The sequence below is a fragment of the Lissotriton vulgaris genome, chromosome 2_1 (genome assembly GCF_964263255.1).
Source record: "Lissotriton vulgaris chromosome 2_1, aLisVul1.2, whole genome shotgun sequence".
NCBI lineage: Eukaryota > Metazoa > Chordata > Amphibia > Caudata > Salamandridae > Lissotriton > Lissotriton vulgaris.
Window position 1 is genome coordinate 941,774,262 of NC_141687.1, and position 22,157 is coordinate 941,796,418.

The 22,157-nt window shown below is 44.6% G+C and overlaps 1 protein-coding gene across 2 annotated transcripts in view; it reads left to right on the plus strand.

The window, feature by feature from the left end:
* OSCP1 (organic solute carrier partner 1) overlaps nt 1-22,157 on the plus strand; it is a 137,647-nt gene that overhangs the window by 36,366 nt on the left and 79,124 nt on the right. For both annotated transcript variants that reach the window (XM_086956464.1, XM_086956463.1), the window contains one exon: nt 12,863-12,991. In XM_086956464.1, the coding sequence (XP_086812590.1) occupies nt 12,863-12,991 (129 nt within the window). The remainder of the gene's footprint in view (nt 1-12,862; nt 12,992-22,157) is intronic.

Consider the following 22,157-nt stretch of genomic DNA (forward strand, 5'->3'; position numbering starts at 1 on the left):
AGAGAAAGCACTCCATCCTCCCCGACATTTTGCACCCGGTATATTTCCGACAGGGCAACGTGGCGAGCCCGCCTCGAATTGTCGTCATACGTCCAAGCAAGATGGCTAAATCTCAAAAGACAAGCATACCTCAAAGACATGAGCCTTTCAAGTAACATGTAAAATCCTTACTATTGCCGCGTCCCTCCGGCGCTTCCGACGGTCCCACAACCATCTTGCCGTCTCGACGCGTAAGTACCCACAGCTCCAAGCCACGCCCTCTACGTTACGTGACGCGTCGCGTCAGCAGTAACTGCGGCGGCCATTTTGGATCGGGTTGAGTGTTGTCCAACGAGTGACTCCCACAACGTTCCCAACAAAAATTATAAATTAACGGAACGATGCAGTGGTTTCAAGAGATACATCCACATCATAGTGGGGAAAAGAGGAAGTGTAGAAGGTCATTAACTAGATGGAGAGTGCCTGCATAGTGTGAATAAAGCACGGGCGATGTTGAAAAAGCACAAATAGCGCTAATATAAATACTACGGGCCACGTGCTGTAATACTGTTCGACCTTCACAATATATAAAGCCAAAAATCATGGTCACAAAAGTATGTAGCACGGATATTCACATGTAACAAGGGTCTTCGTATTAGCAACAAAGCAAAAGCAGAGTGGGCTCAGGAAAATACTGAGAAGCCTCAGAACAAATGCTGGATATACATAGAGAGAGCCTATGAACTCACACCCTATGTTGTGAGCTGCTATGGTGAGTAAACACAATACAGTGGTCCTCACGTGGGAAGATAAGGGAGTAGCTGTAATTACCTCCTACTCACTTTATTCCACTCGATATTTTCATTCAGCCCCTCCCGGTCTGCCCTTTCTGAAAAAATCCACTTTGCCTCTTTACGCGCCAGGATGAGATCTAAGTTATGTGTGTCTCCCACCACTTTCTCTAGAACAGTCCATGTCAGGTCTTTTTTGTCGTGTCCTTTCTCAATGAAATGTTGTCCTAAACGAGTAATGAACTTCTTCGCTCTTATTGTGCTCAAATGCTCCTCTATGCAAATTTTTACCTTGCGAGAGGTCAGGCCAAAATAGTGTAGCCCACAACTGCAAGTCAGCCTATAAATAACATGTGATGTATTACAGTTACTGAAGCGGTTAAGGAACCATGTCCTCCCACTCTGCAGAACAACGCTTTTCATGGCTGCGGTGTGACTGCACACTGAGCAGCCCCCACATGGATAATGTCCATTCGGGACAGTGCTCGACTGGACTGCCACCGGGCATCGAGTGTGAACCAATTTGTCCCGTAGGTTAGAGGCTCTTTTAAAGGCAAACCTGGGTGCCGGCATTTTACTAGTTGGAGTGTCTAGGATGGACCAATGCTTTCTAATAATTTGTCTCATCTTGGTGGACAAAGGGTCAAAGGTGGTCACCACTGGAAGACAAACCTGTTTCTCTTTAACATTTCTCTCCAACAAAGCCTCCAGTGGAGTGTTTAGAGCCCTATTTCGTGCATGTTTTATGACCTTCGCCGGATATTCTCTATTTTTGAGTTTAGTGGCGAGCTCCTCCGATTGACTAATGTAGGTCTCAGTGGTGGAGCAGTTACGCCGATATCTCAGGAACTGCCCCACTGGGAGGTTATCCCTGAGTGCTCGAGGGTGGAAAGATTGATAATGGAGCAGGGAATTCCTATCAGTGCTCTTGTGGTGTACACTGGTAGTCAGTTTGCGGTCCAACACAGTGATGTCCACATCAAGACACACTGCTGACCTATTGCTGATAGTCTAGGTAACCCTAAGACTGGTGTCAGCTTGATTGAGCCATTGCAAAAACGACTGAAGTTGGTCCTCTGCGCCTGTCCAGATGCAGAGGACGTCATTTGCCCCCGGTATATTTCCGACAGGGCAACGTGGCGAGCCAGCCTCGAATTGTCGTCATACGTCCAAGCAAGATGTCTAAATCTCAAAAGACAAGCATACCTCAAAGACATGAGCCTTTCAAGTATCATGTAAAATCCTTACTATTGCCGCGTCCCTCCGGCGCTTCCGACGGTCCCACAACCATCTTGCCGTCTCTTTTCCATACTGCAATATTCGCTAAGTATGGGTTGGAAGGATGATACACCACATTCTCCTCGAACTGGCCTACATATATGCAAGCTAGATTGGGGTCAAATGTAGCCTCCATCGAGGTCCCGGATGTCTGCAGGTATAGCTGGCCCTGATATTCAAAAAAACTTTTGGTGAGGGCCAACTCTATACATTGTAATACAAAAGTTTGCGGTGTGTCATAAAACCATTCCATGTCCCCCAGGGCCCGCGCTGCTGCCACCAGCGTGGCATCCTAGGAGATACTGGTATACAACGACTCGATGTCGATGGTGACAAGTATTTGGGTCTCAGGATCGAATGTGATATCATTGAGGATGTTTAAAATATCGGTGGTGTCCTGTACATAGGATTTTTGGCTGATTACTGCTTCCCTCAGGAAAAAATCAGCAAACTGGGATAAGGGTTCGAGCACAGACTGTATCCCCGAAACAATTTTGGGCAGTATGTAAAATGCTGCCCAAAATCCACAAGCCCCCAACGTCCACATCCTGGCTGCCCCATTGTTTCGGGGATACAATCTGTGCACGAACCCTTATCCCAGTTTGCCGATTTTTTTTCCTGAGGAAAGCGGTAATCAGCCAAAAATCTTATGTACAGGACACCACCGATATTTTAAACATCCTCAATGATATCACATTCGATCCTGAGACCCAAATACTTGTCACCATCGACATCGAGTCGTTGTATACCAGTATCCCCCAGGATGCCACCCTGGGGGACATGGAATAGTTTTATGACACACCGCAAACTTTTGTCTTGCAATGTATAGAGTTGGCCCTCACCATCATTTTTTGTTGAATATCAGGGCCAGCTATACCTGCAGACATCCGGGACCTCGATGGGGGCTACATTTGCCCCCAGTCTGGCCTGCATATATGTAGGCCCGTTCGAGGAGAATGTGGTGTATCATCCTTCCAACCCATACTTAGCGAATATTGCAGTATGGAAAATAATAATAATAATAATAAAGGGGTTTGTAAAGCGCATGGTGACGCCATCCCGGCGTATCCCCGCGCTGTGGAGAAAGAGGCAGACGTGGTCGAGGGGCCTGAAACTAGAGGGTGTACAGGTAGGTCTTTAATAGTTTCCTAAATTTAGTTTCAGTATCCGCTAGCCTGATGTTCACTGGAAGAGAGTTCCATTTGTTGGCCGCTAACACTCTAAAGGAGCGGCCTCCCATTCTGGCTTTTTTTATCCGGGGGATTTTAAGTAGACCAGTTCCCCTAGAGCGTAGTGTTCTATTAGGCTCGTAGGTGATGGCTAGACCCGTCAAATAAGGTGGGGCTTTGTGCGAGGTGATCCTAAAGCACATTAAGAGTGCCTTGAATAAGATCCTCTTTTTTATTGGTAGCCAGTGTAGAGCAGCCAGGGTAGGTTTGGAGGCTGCTCTTTTGGGTAGTCTAAGGACTAGTCGTGCTGCCGTATTTTGGAGAACCTGCAATCTCCTGATGTTCTTTTCCGTGGTTCCTAGAAGTAACACATTGCCGTAGTCTATACGGAAAGTCACTAGGGCTTGGGTCATGGTTTGCCTGGCCTCTAAAGGAAGAAGGTGCAGTGTACGATTAAGGGTCTTCAGAACCCCGAAGCATTTCCCTACTACTTTATGAATATGACCATCAAAAGAGAGATTGGGATCAACCCATATACCCAAATTCTTTGCTTCCTTACAGGGAATGGGTAAAGGACCAAGACAAGGTGGCCACCATTCTCTTGTCCAGCTAGCATCATTTCCTCCTATCACTAATACCTCCGTTTTAGAGCCATTAAGCTTCAAGCAGTGTTGGTTCATCCAACCTGCAAGATCCTGCATACAGGTTTTAAAGTTGGCAGCTGCTGTGGTGGGAGCTTGGGATAGGGCGATAAGCAGTTGGGTATCGTCGGCGTAGGAAACGAATTCAACACCGTACGATTGAACCACGTCTGCCAAAGGAGCCATGTATAGGTTGAACAGGGTGGGGCTCAGGGCAGGGCCCTGAGGCACCCCCTGTTCTAGGGCTATGCTGTCTTAGAGGTAGGTACCCCTCTGAACCTGAAAGCAGCGGTCTGTAAGGAACGCTTTCAGCCATCCCAGTGCCTCCTTGGTGACCCCGGCTTTGTTTAGACACTGTAGCAAGATGGAGTGTGCTACAGTGACAAATACGGCACTGAGGTCCAGCATAATAAGTGCCATGGTATAACCCGCATCTGCTCCTGCCCGTAGGGTTTGAGTCGCTCTCAGGAGAGCTGTCTCTGTGGAGTATCCCGGTCGAAAGCCAGATTGAGAGCTATGAAGGAGATTGTTGGTTTCCAGATGGGCCATAAGCTGTTTATTGGCTATTTTCTCCGCCACTTTCGCTAGATAAGGTAGCAGAGAGATGGGGCGTAGGTTTTCCAGGGTGTCTTGGCTCACATTGGGTTTCTTTTTAATAGGGAGTACAATAGCTTTCTTCCACACTTCAGGAAGACTGGCCGAGGCAAAGGAGACTTGGAGCACATGTCTAAAGTATAGTTCCAGTACTGTTAAGCTAGCTCCTACTACCTTAGGAGGAGCCGGGTCACGGGGGGAACCCGACTTGATACTTTTACATATGTTCGTAAGTATTTCTGGAGAGGGAACCGAAAAACAGTGTAGGCATGACTCTGTGAAACTAACTCCTTCACTTTCCATAAAATCATGACCAGATGTCGAGTTACCAGAAAAGTTGGCATAGATGTCTGTTATCTTTCCAGAAAAGTATTTGGCGATTTTATTGCACGTTTCCACAGAGTCCGTGTGGGACGTATTATCATTGGTTAGCACAGAGATTTCCTTGAAGATTTTAAATAGCTCTTTAGAGGAGTTCTCTGCTTCCCCAATGCGTGTTTTATAATGCAAGGCTTTAGTGGTGCGTATTTTTTTGTTGTAATCCTTTTGAGCTTTTTTATATTGAGTTTTAACTGTCGGGCAGAAGTTAATGCGCCATTCCCGTTCTAATTTTTTACAGGCGGATTTAGCTACCTGAAGTTCAGGAGTGAACCACGGGGAGGATTTCTTCATATTCTTAGATTTTTTCATGTTGCGAATAGTGGCAGTGCTTTCTAAGGCAGTTAAAATACGGTCCTGTAGCCTACTATATGCGGTATCACAGTCTATGCCTCCTGGAGGTCCTCCTGTTTCGAGTCTTTTGATAAAAGTGTCTTGAGAGAAATTTCTCCATTTCCGACATTGGTAGCGGTGTTCACAATCTTTTTTGGGGTCAGACTTTAATAACCGTACGTGGAACGGAATTAAGGAGTGATCTGACCAGGGTACCGGTAGAGGAGGTTGAACTTGCACTCCGGTCCAATTCCCGAAGATAGGGTCCAACAGATGTCCTAGTCTATGAGAGGGGGCACAATTTTTCAGGTCTAGTTGTAGGGAGTGTAGTTCTAGCCTGATGTCCTTAGCATCTTTGTCGAGGAGATCATCAAAATGAACATTCATGTCTCCAAGCACCATGAATCTACTCTTTCTTATGGCTAGGCTAGCCGTGAAATCATACAGCCTGCCTGGGGGTCTGTATACAAGAATACCCGAGAGGGAGTGTTGAGGCCCTATTATAATAGTGAAAGAGCCCGCTTCGCAGTGATCAATCGTCAGGGGTGATAGAGAGCATTCCATCGGAACTTTAATCGCGATTGCAATCCCTCCGCCCCTGCCGTCCTTCCTGTCCAGTCTGGAGAGGGAGTAGCCAAGTGGCATGGCCTCTATAATATCAGGGTCTGAATATTCTCCTAGCCAGGTCTCAGTAAAAAACAGGATGTCAAGTGCCTCATCCTCAAGTAAGTTATATATTTGAATGCTATGTTTACTAAGAGATCTACAGTTTATCAGTCCCGCCTTTACCTGCCCTTTAGCGGGCTCATTGGTCGGTTCTTTATCAAATGTAAAAGGACATACTGAGCAGCTATGCAGAGATGCCGCCTCCATAGTGTGTTTACAGGGTAAGGTGAAAGTGGGACAAAGATCCAACAGTTCCTGTCTACCATACCGTAAATAGGGGGACCTAGGACGACCAGGATTCCTGGCCCCGAGCCCCGTCCGGCCGCGGACGGGCGCAGACGGGCTTGACTTTGGCTCAACTTCGGCGCGCTTCCGGCACGCCCGCTGCACGCGTCTGCTGCGCGGTCGCGGTCCCACACACATTTATGGGAGAGGAATGGGCAGCTAGAGCGCTGACCTTGCAGCCCTGAGCCCGGAAGTGCTGGGCTCCTCCTCTACCCTCCGCTTCAAACGCCCATAATGGACGCGGCGGACCAGGACGGGAGTCTAATGAGTGAATCACCTAGCAAAATTTAGTCAGCCCACAGGTGAGGCACAGTTTAAAATTATACACAAGAAATACACTGTCAAAATTAAAATTAGCAGCAGATCGCTAAGTTTAAAAAGACGCTCTGTAGTCAGCGCTCGCAGTGCAGGTCTTGTTACACACAGCGTTAGCAGAAAGAATCAGCCACTGCCACCGGCTAGACTCGTCTCCACCCCGCGAGTGTGAAAATGCAGGTCTTTTATTCACTCTCTCGTACAGCGCAGCTAGAGCGCTGACCTTGCAGCCCTGAGCCAGGAAGTGCTGGGCTCCTCCTCCACCCTCCGCTTCAAACGCCCATAATGGACGCGGCGGACCGGGGCGGGAGTCTAATGAGTGAATCACCTAGCAAAATTTAGTCAGCCCACAGGTGAGGCACAGTTTAAAATTATACACAAGAAATACACTGTCAAAATTCAAATTAGCAGCAGATAGCTAAGCTTAAAAAGACGCTCTGTAGTCAGCGCTCGCAGTGCAGGTCTTGTTACACACAGCGTTAGCAGAAAGAATCAGCCACTGCCACCGGCTAGACTCGTCTCCAGAAAAGATACATCGATGACGTCCTCTGCATCTGGACAGGTGCAGAGGACCAACTTCAGTCGTTTTTGCAATGGCTCAATGAAGCTGACACCAGTCTTAGGTTCACCTGGACTATCAGCAATAGGTCAGCAGTGTATCTTGATGTGGACATCACTGTGTCGGACCACAAACGGACTACCAGTGTACACCACAAGAGCACTGATAGGAATTCCCTGCTCCATTATCAATCTTTTCACCCTTGAGCACTCAGGGATAACCTCCCAGTGGGGCAGTTCCTGAGATATCGGCGTAACTGCTCCACCACTGAGACCTTCATTAGTCACTCGGAGGAGCTCGCCACTAAACTCAAAAATAGAGAATACCCGGCGAAGGTCATAAAACATGCACGAAAGAGGGCTCTAAACACTCCACGGGAGGCTTTGTTGGAGAGAAATGTTAAAGAGAAACAGGTTTGTCTTCCAGTGGTGACCACCTTTGACCCTTTGTCCACCAAGATGAGACAAATTATTAGAAAGCATTGGTCCATCCTAGACACTCCAACTAGTAAAATGCCGGCACCCAGGTTTGCCTTTAAAAGAGCCTCTAACCTACGGGACAAATTGGTTCACACTCGATGCCCGGTGGCAGCCCAGTCGATCACTGTCCCGAATGGACATTATCCATGTGGGGGCTGCTCAGTGTGCAGTCACACCGCAGCCATGAAAAGCGTTAGTCTGCAGAGTGGGAGGACATGGTTCCTTAACCGCTTCAGTAACTGTAATACATCACATGTTATTTATAGGCTGACTTGCAGTTGTGGGCTACACTATATTGGCCTGACCTCTCGCAAGATAAAAATTCGCATACAGGAGCATTTGAGCACAATAAGAGCGAAGAAGTTGACTACTCGTTTAGTACAACATTTCATTGAGAAAGGACACGACCAAAAAGACCTGGCATGGACTGTTCTAGAGAAAGTGGTGGGAGACACACATAACTTAGATCTCATCCTGGCGCGTAAAGAGGCACAGCGGATTTTTTCAGAAAGAGCAGACCGGGAGGGGCTGAATGAAAATATCGAGTGGAATAAAGTGAGTAGGAGGTAATTACAGCTACTCCCTTATCTTCCCACGTGAGGACCCCTGTATTGTGTTTACTCACCATAGCAGCTCACAACATAGGGTGTGAGTTCATAGGCTCTCTCTATGTATATCCAGCATTTGTTCTGAGCCTTCTCGGTATTTTCCTGAGCCCACTCTGCTTTTGCTTTGGTGCTAATACGAAGACCCTTGTTACATGTGAATATCCGTGCTACATACTTTTGTGACCATGATGTTTGGCTTTATATATTGTGAAGGTCTAACAGTATTACAGCACGTGGCCCGTAGTATTTATATTAGCTCTATTTGTGCTTTTTCAACATCGCCCGTGCTTTATTCACACTATGCAGGCACGCTCCATCTAGTTAATGACCTTCTACACTTAATCTTTCCCCACTATGATGTGGATGTATCTCTTGAAACCACTGCATCGTTCCGTTCATTTATAATTTTTGTTGGGAACGTTGTGGGAGTCACTCATTGGACAACACTCAATCCGATCCAAAAGGGCCGCCGCAGTTACTGCTGACGCGACGCGTCACGTAACGTGGAGGGCGTGGCTTGGAGCTGTGGGTACTTACGCGTCGAGACGGCAAGATGGTTGTGGGACCGTCGGAAGCGCCGGAGGGACGCGGCAATAGTAAGGATTTTACATGATACTTGAAAGGCTCATGTCTTTGAGGTATGCTTGTCTTTTGAGATTTAGCCATCTTGCTTGGACGTATGACGACAATTCGAGGCGGGCTCGCCACGTTGCCCTGTTGGAAATATACCGGGTGCAAAAGGTCGGGGAGGATGGAGTGCTTTCTCTTCTAGCATGTTGCCATTTGTACGAACATTTCTACTATTAGTATGAGGTAGTTCGTAAACGAGCAATTTTATAAGTATATGGCAACAGGCAAACACGCCGTGATTAACGGGATGCCATTTATATAAAATTTAGGCGTGAGTGCTGAAGTGTTACTTGCACCTTTTGGCTGACAAACGATTGATCTTCCCTTGTATACACTTACTCTTTTTAGCGAGCTTGAGTTATACCAAGTTACCGAAGGACACGTGATCTCATGACACGGGGTCCCCTGTATGGTTGCAGGTACGTCCGGATGTGGCAATCAGAAGGTAATTCCTTGGCACCTATATCGATGTATAATGTGTGAGTGGCCGCTAACACAATCCCCCGTCTGCGGGGTGTTTTTGATTTTACCTCTGTGTTCTGTTTTATTACTTGATACATGTCCAATACATATATAAGTGTGATGATTATGAACCAAGAACCCCAGACCGCACTGATGAAATTGCTGAAAGGAGAGCAATGAAACATGTCGGCACTTTGAACTTGTATGGTATATGAAAAATCATTTTTAATCTGGTAGGCTTGCAGCACCAGAATAAAAGATTGAGAGCTAGCAACCCTTACCAAAAAACCTTTTAAATCAACTTTTGGTTGCACTTTACACAGGGGTTTATATTTATATTTCTTGTTGGGGTCATAGGTGCACTGGTACACTATTTACAAAGGTGCACTCTGGTATTGGCTATTTTCTTTACATACCACTACTAGTATTTATACACTTGGTTGTTTGTTGGTCATTTGTGTACACTGCACACAGAGAGACACAGAGAGAGTGACCGATGATGAGAAGTGGGTATACTGGGCATTGCTAACCAGGAACCCTCTCGGGAGTTACGTCTGTGAGGCACTCTCTCTGTTTTCACACACTTTTTGTGGATTTGGGGACCTGTGTCTGTTTTTTCCTTAAATCTACATCTTTGACCCATCAGATTAGTGTTATTTAACACACTTGGAGGATCTAGATGGCTCATCAGATTATCCCTGTTGGTTAGTGAAATTTGGATGTACTAATAGTAGGTAAGGCGTGTTTTGTTTACTGTGGCTTGAGCGGGGGGCGGCCTTACCTTCCTCTTCTCCCTACACTCCTATTGATGAAATTGGCATGTTTACAGAGTCACTGTACGTGAGGACACTGATCCAGACATTGCTTTTGAGAATTTTATTTGTGATTTGGGATGATATTCATTTGGTGGTATTTCTATCTGGGTTGGTGTCATTTAAAAAAAAATTCTCATTCGTACTAGATGTATGATGAAGGTACTGTTATGGTATTTCCTGTGATTTAATTAGAATGAACGCTCGTGTGATGTTATCTTGCTCAAAGTTTGCATTGTCACTGCCTGTAATATTGTTAAGGTTGAAGGTTTTGTGCTGTCATTGCGGTGATATCTACAGAAGCTATCAAAGGAAGTGATCTCATTTGCACAGCCCCTTTGATTTTGGTTAAATATTACTAGTACAGATCCTGCTTGTGTTTAAGACATTTTCATTTAAAAACCAAAACCGGAGTATATGCTAAAAGGGAATAATTTTACCAAGACCCTGTAAGTGTTGAGCGGAAGCATTTATTTCATATGGGCTATAAATGCACTTCGATCACATTTCCTTACAAGAGGAGGTTGGGTATATAACCTAGTATTCTCCAGCCATGTATTTTGCAGAAAGGGTGAAATAAGGGTTTGCAAACCAGGGATTCTGATTCCAAGAGAGATTTTAATGGTAACCTCTGACTGTTTAGTGAGCACCAGTTAGATTATTTTTGTGATTTTTAGCTTCGATAAATATGTTGAACATGTGGTGCTACCGGATCTTTATCAGACAACCCTTGGATTAAGTTTTAGTGGCAACTAGATGCGGGAATACAGTTTTGAGACTGGAAGTATTCCCTGGGTAATCGTCGTTCCTGCCTTGTCATAGGGCTACGACTTTTCCCCTTCCACTCCCATTGCTGCCTGTTTTCTAACTAAAACCCAACAGAACAGTATCTTTTAATCTGTCAGAGAATTTATAGAGTCATTTTCTCAGATATGATTGTTCTTGTCAGATGGTGGTCTCAGCTGGACTATTAAAGAAGGTGCGGTCTAACATTTGGGTGTGTCACCTGATTACGATCTCTATACTGGCCTTGTCAAATAAAGCTTTCTGTTAGTTACGTTGAAATACTAGACAATTTTAAAATGCAACTCCAAACTCCTCTCTATTTTGCTGCTCATTTAAAAAGTTCCATTCAGCCATGTATTTTAACCATACATAAATGGCAAGAAAATGGTTAAATCATGGAAGCTGGTGGGGGGAAGGGGTGGTTAGGCGGTTTAGTCAAGGAGGCACAGTTGAAAATCATCTTGAATGTTGTTATGGAGAACACAGTTGTGAGGAAAGTGTTATGATGTCACTGCTCCTCAACGTAGTGGAATACAATCCAGGAGTTTATTCTTCTTGTTCTTGGCACTAAGCTAACATGACTGCCTTGCTAGGAGAAGGCTGGTCGCCTTGGGATTGGAATCAGGAAATTACCCTCGACATATTAATATGAGAACTAACAAGCCAGTAGGACTCAGTTTCCAGTTGATGGCACATTTCCTTCATGGCGCTGATGTGAGAAGGTAAATCCACATCTCTTCATTCACTGTTCCCCATCTGGTTATAGAGCAGAAGCTGAGTTTATTCCCTTCAGACGATGTTGTGTTATTTGTTAAATATGGTGTTAACCCAAGATTTCTGTCAAGCGTTTCTTGCGGAGATGCTTTTCTACAAAATAAATGCAACTTAAAGCCCCATTGTAGTTTAAGATCTACTGTTTGTCCTCCTGACATTATTTGCAGTCTTTGTACAATAGGAGATGGTGCAAATGTTCGTGAAGTCTCAATTCTCCATTAATTGTCAAGTGATACCTTCTTTGTATCTGTATGCAGAGATAAGAGAAAGCTTTGCTACAAGGTTCGTACTGTGATATTTACCTTTAAAGTGGTCAGTAGTTTGTATAGATGTGCAGACTTATCAAACTTTACATCTAACTACATGGATGTTCTGAACAAACTTGATAATCAGCACAAGGTCTCATGTCCACAATTTGGCAGTGGACAGATGGAGTTTGCAAAATCGGAATTTGCTATATTTTTTGTTCAATTGCAAAAATGTGTATTTAGTGACCAATTACAACTTATATCAAACTCCTGCAAATTGTTTTGTTTTGTAAATAAAGCATGAAAACTAATTCATTAAAATCACCTAAAAAAAACTCTTAAACATGTTTTACCAGTTAGAATTGTTTATGTAACCTTGCCTGTTAAAAATATTTGCTTAAAAAAAGGAAAACATATTCTACTTTTGAAAGATTTTGCTGTAAATTCTAGGTAGGAGAAAGATGTTGAAAGCATCGCCAGGCAGGAACATTTGAGTATGGTGAGTGAGGGGCAGGGATAGGATTGACCAACTCACACAAGCTGAGGTACGGCATAATGACATACCGTACCTCAGCTTGCGTGAGTTGGTCAAAAGAAGGGTTGGCATGCACATCAGACTCAACATGCAATATATAGATGACATGTTGAGTCTGATGTGTATTTTGTTGGGGGGAGGTAGATACTCTTTTACATGCACTTGTAATCTGTTTTGCCTTCTCACCCTGACCTACACCTGGCTTATTTCAACAGAAGCGCAATATAGTTTTTTGTCCACAGAGCTTTCTTTTTAAGTGCACAAATTAATTTCCATAAGAATTGTTTGATCGGTGATGTTTGTGCACACTGTTTTTGGCAATCAATGTTATATTCAATGTATTTGCTTCATTTATATTAGACCAATTCCATTTACTTCTCTTGGTAAGTCTATGCTAGCTGCCGTGAACATCAGTAATTCAGGTTGCATTTTATGGCTTGAAGGCTTTTGTGTGTATTCTCTTTTGGCACAAACCAAAAAAATCAATATTAGTTACAGTGGCAGGCTGTTGTCATATATGTTTATTTTTTATTTTTACAGGATGTTTAATTTTAGCGGTGAAGAAGTGAAGCGAGTTGAATTCTTGAATGGTGGAAGCTATTCTTGTCCTACGAGAGAGGGCTCATATGATCTTTATGGAGACCGAGCCATCAAACTGGGAACAAACATGTGAGTCAGCGGTCGATCTTTCGGAGAAATATGCTGTTTTCTTTGTTTTTCAGGGTGATGAAGTTCACTACCCTAGACTTCTGCTAAAATAAAGTCAATTCTCCAGATCTCTTTGGCACCCAAGCAGTCGGGTGAAGGATTGAATGACAATGTCCCTAAGACTATTAAGTACAAGGCATATTAGCTTGGTTTACGTTTAGGTTTTTTCAATCCACCATCCCTTTAACTAACCTTTAATGCTGCCTCTGACTAATATGCGACGTTCCTTCATGCAAGTGTGAGATCTATTGTTGGGCCTTAAAGCCAAGCAGCACCACTGAGTGCTAGGAGATGCCACTTTTGTATCTGTAGCCGTTAAAAGGCAACTTGACAAAATGTGATCATTTCTTAACTGTCAAACATAAAAACGGGCAAAGACACATCCTAAGCAACCTTTCTGTTGGAAGAGTAATCTGAGTGAATTTTAATCTGAAGAATGACTTACCTGACAGATTAGATAGCAATTTAAAGAGTTAAAAGGGGTAGGCTTACTTACAAAAGCATTACAAATATCCAGAAAGGAATACTAAATTCAAATAATGTACTTGTATAATAGATTTTAAAAAAATTATAGAAAGTAAAATATTACAAAATGTTTCTTTGAGATTATTCAAGGTTTTGTATTAACTAAAATTGAATACATCAATAAAAAGCAAACAAAATCGAAACATCTACCTTTAAACTAAACATTTGTAAAACACTTTATAAATATATGAAGGGGGACATTTGCAGTGTGGCATACACAGGACATCCACTAAAAACCTGGAGATGTCTTGCTCTGCAATTCTTTTGGGTCGCAGCTCCCCATATTTAGGGGTTTGGAGCGTCTCCTGGCTTCACCATCAGAAACCGTTAACCGGTTGATCATCCACTATAGATGGGGTGTTTGAGTTTAAAGCATCTGGTTGCATGTCTTATGTAACCCAGGCCTTCCAGCACCCTATTTTTCCTGCTTGCGATTTCCATGGAATTAATAGAGGTGGAAAACAGGAAAAAATTACTCCCAAGTGTTGAGAAAACTTTCAATACATCAGGGTCATTTCTTTCTAGATTGTGAGGAACAAAAGGGGATTTGGGGATTCATTTAAAAAATAAATTAAGATAGCTGGTTGGCTGCCATTACACTTTCCCCCTAAGTCCTACAGCCAAAAAGATCCCGTCTAAGTCAGCAGGGGTCTCAGATTTGGTAGATGGTTGGCTGCCGAACCATCAGAGGCAGGGCCTTCCCACTGACTATATGTCGGCATTCACGCCTACCAGCTGAATCGATTACAGCTGGTTCAGAACCAGGCGGCTCGACTGATTTTTAAACAGCCCAGACACCAACATGTCCATCCATTGTTAAAGGCCCTTCATTGGCTTCCTGTGGCCGAACGGTGTAACTTTAAGTTGGGCTGCACCATCTTTAAGTCGCTGGCTTGCCTTGGTCCAGCCTTTATTTCCTCTCTTCTTCATCATTATGCCCCCCCCCCCGGAATCTCCGGTCTTCCCATCTTGCTTTACTCAAAACTCCCACGTTCAAACGCAAGAAACACGGAGGGCTTAAATTCTCGTTCCTTGCCCCCTCCTTTTGGAATGCACTTCCTCTTGAGCTAAGGCTCACCACTTCCTATCCCCGTTTCAGGTCTCTTCTGAAAACACATCTGTTCCGTAGGGCACACAATTACTTTTCTTCTCCTTCGCCTCGGCCTGGTCCTTCCTGTCTCCCTTCTGCTAATAGCGCCATAAAACCGCTGGGTGTAAGTGCGCTCTATAAGAATTTTTTACATTACATTACATATATTATAACAGTACCTACTGGGTCCCAAATGACCTCATAGGTCTAAATAAGCAATGTAGATTAACAACAATTAAAAATAGTGCTGCACTAGATATTTCAAGTCTTGTGGTGAAGGCTGCCAGGTATGTGAAGGATACTGCCTTCACTTCCTTAGCAGAGGACTGCCTGTACTATGGTGAGATCCCCTCCTGCCTGCAAGTACATATGGGCTTGATAGACAACCTTTTTGTGTTTTGCAAACAAACTCCTTAAGCAAGAGTTTGTTTTTGAGAAATAAGAAAATACAATGACTGTAAAATGCAAGGGCAAACCTCCTTGTGCATCATGGCCAATGTTTGATGGCGGTGCTATACAGGAAAAACTAGTAATGGCTGCCACACCCTAAAATAAACGGAGACAAACATCCCTATGACCTGGTGGTCCTGTGGCAGGTTGCCTGCCATGTCGAGGGTTTCATCTCGCAGAGCCTGGTTAGTCTCCGCTGGTGGAATCCTTGTGTTCCCCTGCAACCCAAATGGGGTGGGTAAAAGTGATTTTGGCAGTATCGATGACCACCTAAACCGAAAACGGTGCAAACACCTAGACCAGTTTCTAAAACACTGTTAACTATGATTGTTAGATACTTTTTAATATTTAAAAGCCTCTGAATATTAAAAGGAATTGCTAGAAAGAGTCATTATAACTGGGAGTTAGCATCGTTATGCTAGCTCAAGACTGATATATAAGTTCTACATTGTTTTAGATCAATAAAACTATTAGTAGAGAGATGGCAGTCTGTCAATACATTTAGTTATTAATGTCCTGTGATGTTTGGGATTTTTTTGCCACCGTTTCTCTATGGGGGAAGATGGAGCAGGGAAGCAGGAGGCAGTCATGCTCTGGGAAACTCCATCTCCTTACTTTGGTGATGTGAGTAACTCCAGAGTGGCAGGAACACCCTGCTTTCCTCATCTTAATCACAAATAATGGATGGTGTTATGCAGATTAAGAGTAATGCTGTATTGTTTTCAGGACGTAAAATGGTGGAACACAGCACTGGCACCAAAACATTTGTACATTTTAGAATAAACCTCATTCCTACAAATATTTATATATATGTTGCTCAGAGTGGCATTCCCTTTTAGGGCATCTGTTATATCAGATGAGATGTATCTTATTCCCAATTTCGCCATATAATGTGCTCTATCTCCAAAGGCAAATCACAAACCCCTTTACCATTTCAGCCAAAGAGTCTCTTCAAGGGGATCTCTCAAACTAAAAACAAAATCCATCCTTACGATGTGCCTACCTTCTGGCCTTTTTTTTCATATTTGTCGACAGTTGTTGTCAGACAATGGCAAAAAAAAGGGCCTGGGCACCAACATAAAGTGGCTCCCACTAGTGAACCAGATACCTAAAAAATTGATCCACATTTGCAAATTAAACCAACTTCGAACTTATACATGATGTATTGGTATTTTTCAAGTTATCAGAGATTGCATACATCTGTGCTTGCTGCAGAAAAGGCTTGCAGTAATGTCAGGGAAACCAATATAAAAATTCAGCCCACACAATGATTTGTCAGACCAGTCCGTCGGGCACTGCCTGCTTGATCTACATGCTTGTCCGGCCCTGGTTGGCAGGTAGGATTACCTTGCAAGATATAGAAGTTCTGATCATCATGAGGCCCTTCATCCATTCAGCAGAGTGGCATCCAGGAGGGCCAACACCGCTGGATGAGATGAAGGGCAAGGAAGGCATAGTAGTCATGATAAAGGGAATCCCCCTTAAATCACAAAGATGGTCCCCAGGGCTACATTTCCAGATTCTCCTCAGGTATAATTGTTTGTCCAAGCAATTAAGGTGATTGCAATTATGTGGTGATAAACCTCAGGTAGCCGTGATGAGTTTTATGAGGATTTATTCAAGAAGGTTACAGGATACAAAGATGAATAGTACAAGCCCCACCAGGAGCAGCCAGCATGCTGCTCAGCCCACTCAACTGTGACTTCTCTGACAGATTTCCATCATTCCGAACAGCATCATCACAGCAACATTCTACTGGTGGTAAAATAACATTGCATTTACAAGAGCAGGATACAACAAATGAGTTGCTAAATAAGCCTTTCTTTGACCACCCCAGGCTGACTGCCTTCTTCTGTAGCTGGTTCCCAATCTCTAGAGTGTCTGAAAAGCCCTGTGAATATCCTAATAAAAATTCTTCTAGCACTGCTATCCCCATCGATGGGTGCTAAATGTCCATGATGTTATGTTAGGTTATTTTTATTTGTACAGCGCACAGCTGCCCCAGCAAAGTGGCGTCCTGGCGCTATGAGAAGGTAAACACAACACAACACCGAAAAGAGGGGAAAGAAAACAGCCTACACTTAGACAAACAAAAAAGTTTTAATGGCACGCCTGAACTGAAAGAGGTCATCAATTGCCCGAATCTCAACAGGAAGGAGGTTCCACCACTTTGCAGCTAACACTCGGAAGGAGCGGCCGCCGGTTCTACTCAGCCTGAAGCGTGGAACCACCGCCAAATTCTGGCCCAAGGATCTCAAGGACCGTAGGGGGACATAAGGTGTTAACAGATTCGCCAGAATTTGTGGGGACATACCCTTGAGGATTTTAAATGCAAGGCAAAGCACCTTGAATTTAATCCTCTGATTTACGGAAAGCCAGTGAAGCGAGTGCAATGTTTTAGAAACCGAGCACCGCCTGGGCAAACCTACCACTACTCTAGCAGCAGCATTTTGCACTCGCTGCAATCGAGTAAGTTCAGCCTGGTTAATCTCCGCCAAAAGCAAGCTGGCATAATCCAGGCAGGACAACACTGATGCCTGAACCACCAGCTGTCTGGTGGGGGCATCAAAAAATTTGAGTATTGGCCTGAGTCCTCTAATTGTGCCATAGCAAGAGGCTGTCACCGTCTTGGTATGGCAAGTAAAGCTGAGTGCCGGGTCAAGCCAGACCCCAAGATTCTTTATCTCCGATACCGGAGAAGGGGTCATGCCCAGTTCAGGAGGCCATCAGTTGTCATTCCGCAGCCCAGCATGCTTTCCGACCACCATGACCTCTGTCTTCCTAGTATTCAATTGGAGACAGTTAGAGTTCATCCAATTTGCCACAGCCCGTACACCGTCGCAGAACCTGAGAGCCTCCACATCAGAGTCCCCACTCAACGTGACCGCCAGCTGCGTGTCGTCAGCATATGAGACCATCCTCAGGCCCCATCGCTTGACGACCGCAGCCAGCGGTCTAACGTAAAGATTAAATAGAGTGGGACTCAGTGATGACCCCTGTGGGACCCCCAGGGCCAACGGGTAAGATTTAGATTTGCCAGGTGGAATCGCAACCTGGAACGATCTATCCCTAAGAAAAGACCGAAACCAGCAGAGGGCAGACCCCTTAACTCCCACTTCCTCGAGGCGCTGAAGTAAAATCCTGTGTGATACCGTGTCGAACGCTGCACTCAGATGTAATAACATGAGTGCCGCAGTCCGACCAGCATCAAGCACAGAGCGCAGGTGTTCAACCATGAAAAGTAGGGCCGTCTCCGTGCTGTGGCCCGCACGGAACCCATTTTGAGTGGGGTCTAGAATGTTAGCTCTGGTAAGATGGTCTGCCAGGATACCATTCACATGGGCTTCAGCAACTTTAGGGGCCCAGGGCAGCAAAGAAATGGGGCGGTAGCTCTCAGGTTTGAGAGGACCCAGGGTAGCCTTCTTTAGGATAGGGGTAACTACAGCCTGTTTCCACCTAATAGGCACTATACCTGAAGATAGAGACAGGTTGATAAGAGACAGCACTGGGGTACGGCATAGCGGCAGTATGTTCCTAAGCTGAACCGGTTTAAGCGGATCCGCAGGAGAACCCGACTTAATTTTTTGACTCAAGGAGTCGAACGCCTCCATTGACAAGGGAGGCAGAGTGTCGAGACACTCACTGTCATCCATTATACAGCTGGCTCGTTCTGAATTCAGCGAGCCGGTCGGGAAGGTGCGATAAATCGCTTGCACCTTCTCGAGAAAAAAAGATGCCAGACTCTCACAGTGGGAGTCCGAACATATTTCAGCTGCACTTACCCTCTTAGCCATAAGGTCTTTTAGCACCTTGAATATCAATTTAGAGGGATTGGGGCTATTCAGAAACTCTTGCGCATAGTAGGCTGCGCGAGCTCTACATACCGCTCTATGATAAACCTTCATTTTAGCAAAATAACAGGCTTTAAGCACAGGATCAAACAATTTTCTCTATCGCCTTTCAGCCTGCCTACAGGCTCTTTTCAGAGACGCTAAAGTACTGTCGTACCAAGGGCTATGCTCTTTAGAGCGTTGTTTGGACCAAACCAAGGGAATCAAGGAGTCGAGGGCGCGGGAAATCCACTCACAAAAGGAGTCATAACCACAATCAACATTCGTGATAGGGCCCAGGGGAGCTTTCTCCAACAATTGATAGAAGTCATCTAGTTTTGATTTATTCCAATGTCGTTTAAGAATGGTTTTCTCCTGAGATATAAAAGGAGGTTCAGACATGGGAAAAATCATTTTCAGCAGCATATGGTCAGTCCAGATCAGCTGAGAAGGACCGAGTACTCTAATACCCTCTAGATTAGTAAAAAGCGGGTCGAGTATGTGCCCATCTCGGTGAGTGGGGAGGGTCACCAGCTGGGAAAGCTGAAAGACTTCTAAGTCAGCCAGGAAGCTCCGGATAGGGGGCAGGGATGGACAATCAAAATGAAGGTTGAGGTCACCAAGGACATTAAAATTCGCACATCCTATTGCCTCTGTACTAATAAGATCCGGGAGAGCAGCCCTAAAGGCAGCATCGCAGCCCGGAGGGCGATATATTAAAAGACCAGAAAAGGCAAAATGGTGGTTGAATGAAATTTTGAAGCGGGCACATTCACACTCTAAGAGCTTTAGAACCTTCCATTCACATGGGTAGCACAACTTCACAGCCATCGCAATTCCACCCCCTCTAGTACCACGGTTAAGAGTAAAAATAGCGTAGTCAGAGGGGAAGGCTAAGTTAAGTATGGAAAGATCCGAGTCCTGCAGCCAGGTTTCGGTCAAGAAGAGCACATCAGGGGACTCATTAGACAAAAGATCAAAAATCTCCAGATGATGTTTTACCAGTGACCTGACATTCAGTTTCCAAATGTTTAAATCACGCGCTCCCGGCATACAATTCTGCCGGGGTGGTAAATCCAAAGATCGAATGCGGGAAGGGGTAGTAAATGTCCAACCCCCACATGCACAGCGATAGGGACCACATAACGGAGCCACTGGTGGGAGAACACAAACAGTGATCAATTCCCGAATAGCCAATAAATCCTCCCTTTGATGCCTAATAATAGGTGATGTCATAAAGAGGAGGAAAAGGCATAGAGTCCTGCCGCGCCCCGCGCTTCCTTTGTGCTGACGGGCGCAGACGGGCAGGACTCTGGCACGACTCAGGCACAGCGAGGGCACGCCCGCTGCGCGATACCGCTGCGCGGCGAAGGGAGCTTTAAATAGGCGTGCCTCCACTCAGCCGGAGCGCTCTAGCGCTCGTCAATGTCACCCAATAGGAGTGCACACCACTCCAAGATGGCACCCAAAGAGAATCCCACCCCAGGAACCGGACCCGCTAAAATAGCGGTGGGGAACCGATTACAGTGCAGGTAAGAGGGGTTCAAAGAGTCCCAGTAAAAACAAGGGAAAAATGCAACTGATAAAACACAAATATTCAAACAGGACAATTTAAAAATAGTAGTGCGGCACGTAGGGCGCGAAGCGCGATGCAGCACGCGAGTACCTTCTCAGTAAGGCCACACGTTGTAAAGTTCCCAATACTGTCCAACCATAGCTGAAATTACAGCATAGGAAATCGAGCAATGGGGATAGCAGTGCTAGAAGAAGAAAACATTTTTTTAAAAATAAAATATATATATATATATACATATATATATATATATATACATACATACATACATACATATATATATATACATATATATATATACATATATATACATATATATACATATTTACATACACACACACACACACACACACACACGTGAAGGGCTGGTGCAAAACGACGGGTAGGGGTCCGATATTCAAATGTCAAAGTGGCGCCTCACAAATCAGTGGGGCACAAGGAAATTGCACTGAGCGTTCCACTTTCAAATTAGTTTATTTTCGGCAACGTGTTTCAACGTCAACAGGTCTTCGTCATGGCCTCATTTGTATATTGTGCCCCATCAATCATAGAAATGGCATACAAGGATGAAAAAACATAGAACAACCACTGTCATGAGATTTTACGGAGATCAAAAGGGATGCATAAACAAGAATAATGAAACTCATAATTCTAGGTATGCCTAATTAATCCATGGGAAAATATATAAAAGGCATATTCAAATTAGACAGAAATCCAGAGCACACTTTAATGTATCCAATAAAGTTTCAATCTTCAAATGGCCAAACCAATGGGATAGATCAAACCACACATAAGTTTTCAACAGTTTTATTGTTCAACAGTGTTCAACAGTGTTCTTTTCTCAGAATCACTGTGCTTATCACTCTAGCCTACACGTGTTTCATCACAGCATGTGGCTGTGAATCTTCAGGGCTGATCTAAACGATCGAGGCGCGTTATCGGGAGACCGGTGATAATTCCGTCCCGGTCCTAATCGGGATGTTTCTGTAAACACGAGAGCGGTACCGAAGATAATCGGTTTCCGTGTGGTCAGAATAGGGGTAGCGTGTCAGGTTACACAGCGTCGGTATTTAGGGCCGTTTGTTGCCCGTGGGTTGAGCTTGGTGCAGCTCCAGTTTCCTAGTGCGGGAACAACCACAACGTGGATCACGCCCATTAACATAGGGCAGTTTCTAAAGAAAGACTAGAATGCATATTCAAATTGTTAGCTTAAAATGCACAGCTTGGGATGTGAATGTCTACATACATGCAAAATGGAAACGTTCACATGACATTCTCCAAAATTGTCATCATAGCTCCCTTACACAATAAACTGTGGTACGGATCCTTATTGTCGCAGCGAGAGAAACTAGGAAGGGCACAGATTATAGCCAAGTGGCCTCAATACGTCAAATAATTATGCGAATTATATCCCGAACCTGGTTAAAATGCCATCTAAAAGCCTAATACCCAAATCCTACCTCTGTGTGCTACCCTAGGAACGCATAAAGTAGAGCAACTTGCGATCTAGAGTTTATGGGAGAAGCGGAGCACTGCATACCTTGTTGGCAGCTCAAACTGTTGTTATCAGAATGGCCGCAGAGGAAGTGTTCCCTATGAAAGGCAAACCACACGCTGCAGTGGCAGCTCTCTGCGTGTTCCTGGCTCTTAGAAGCGTCA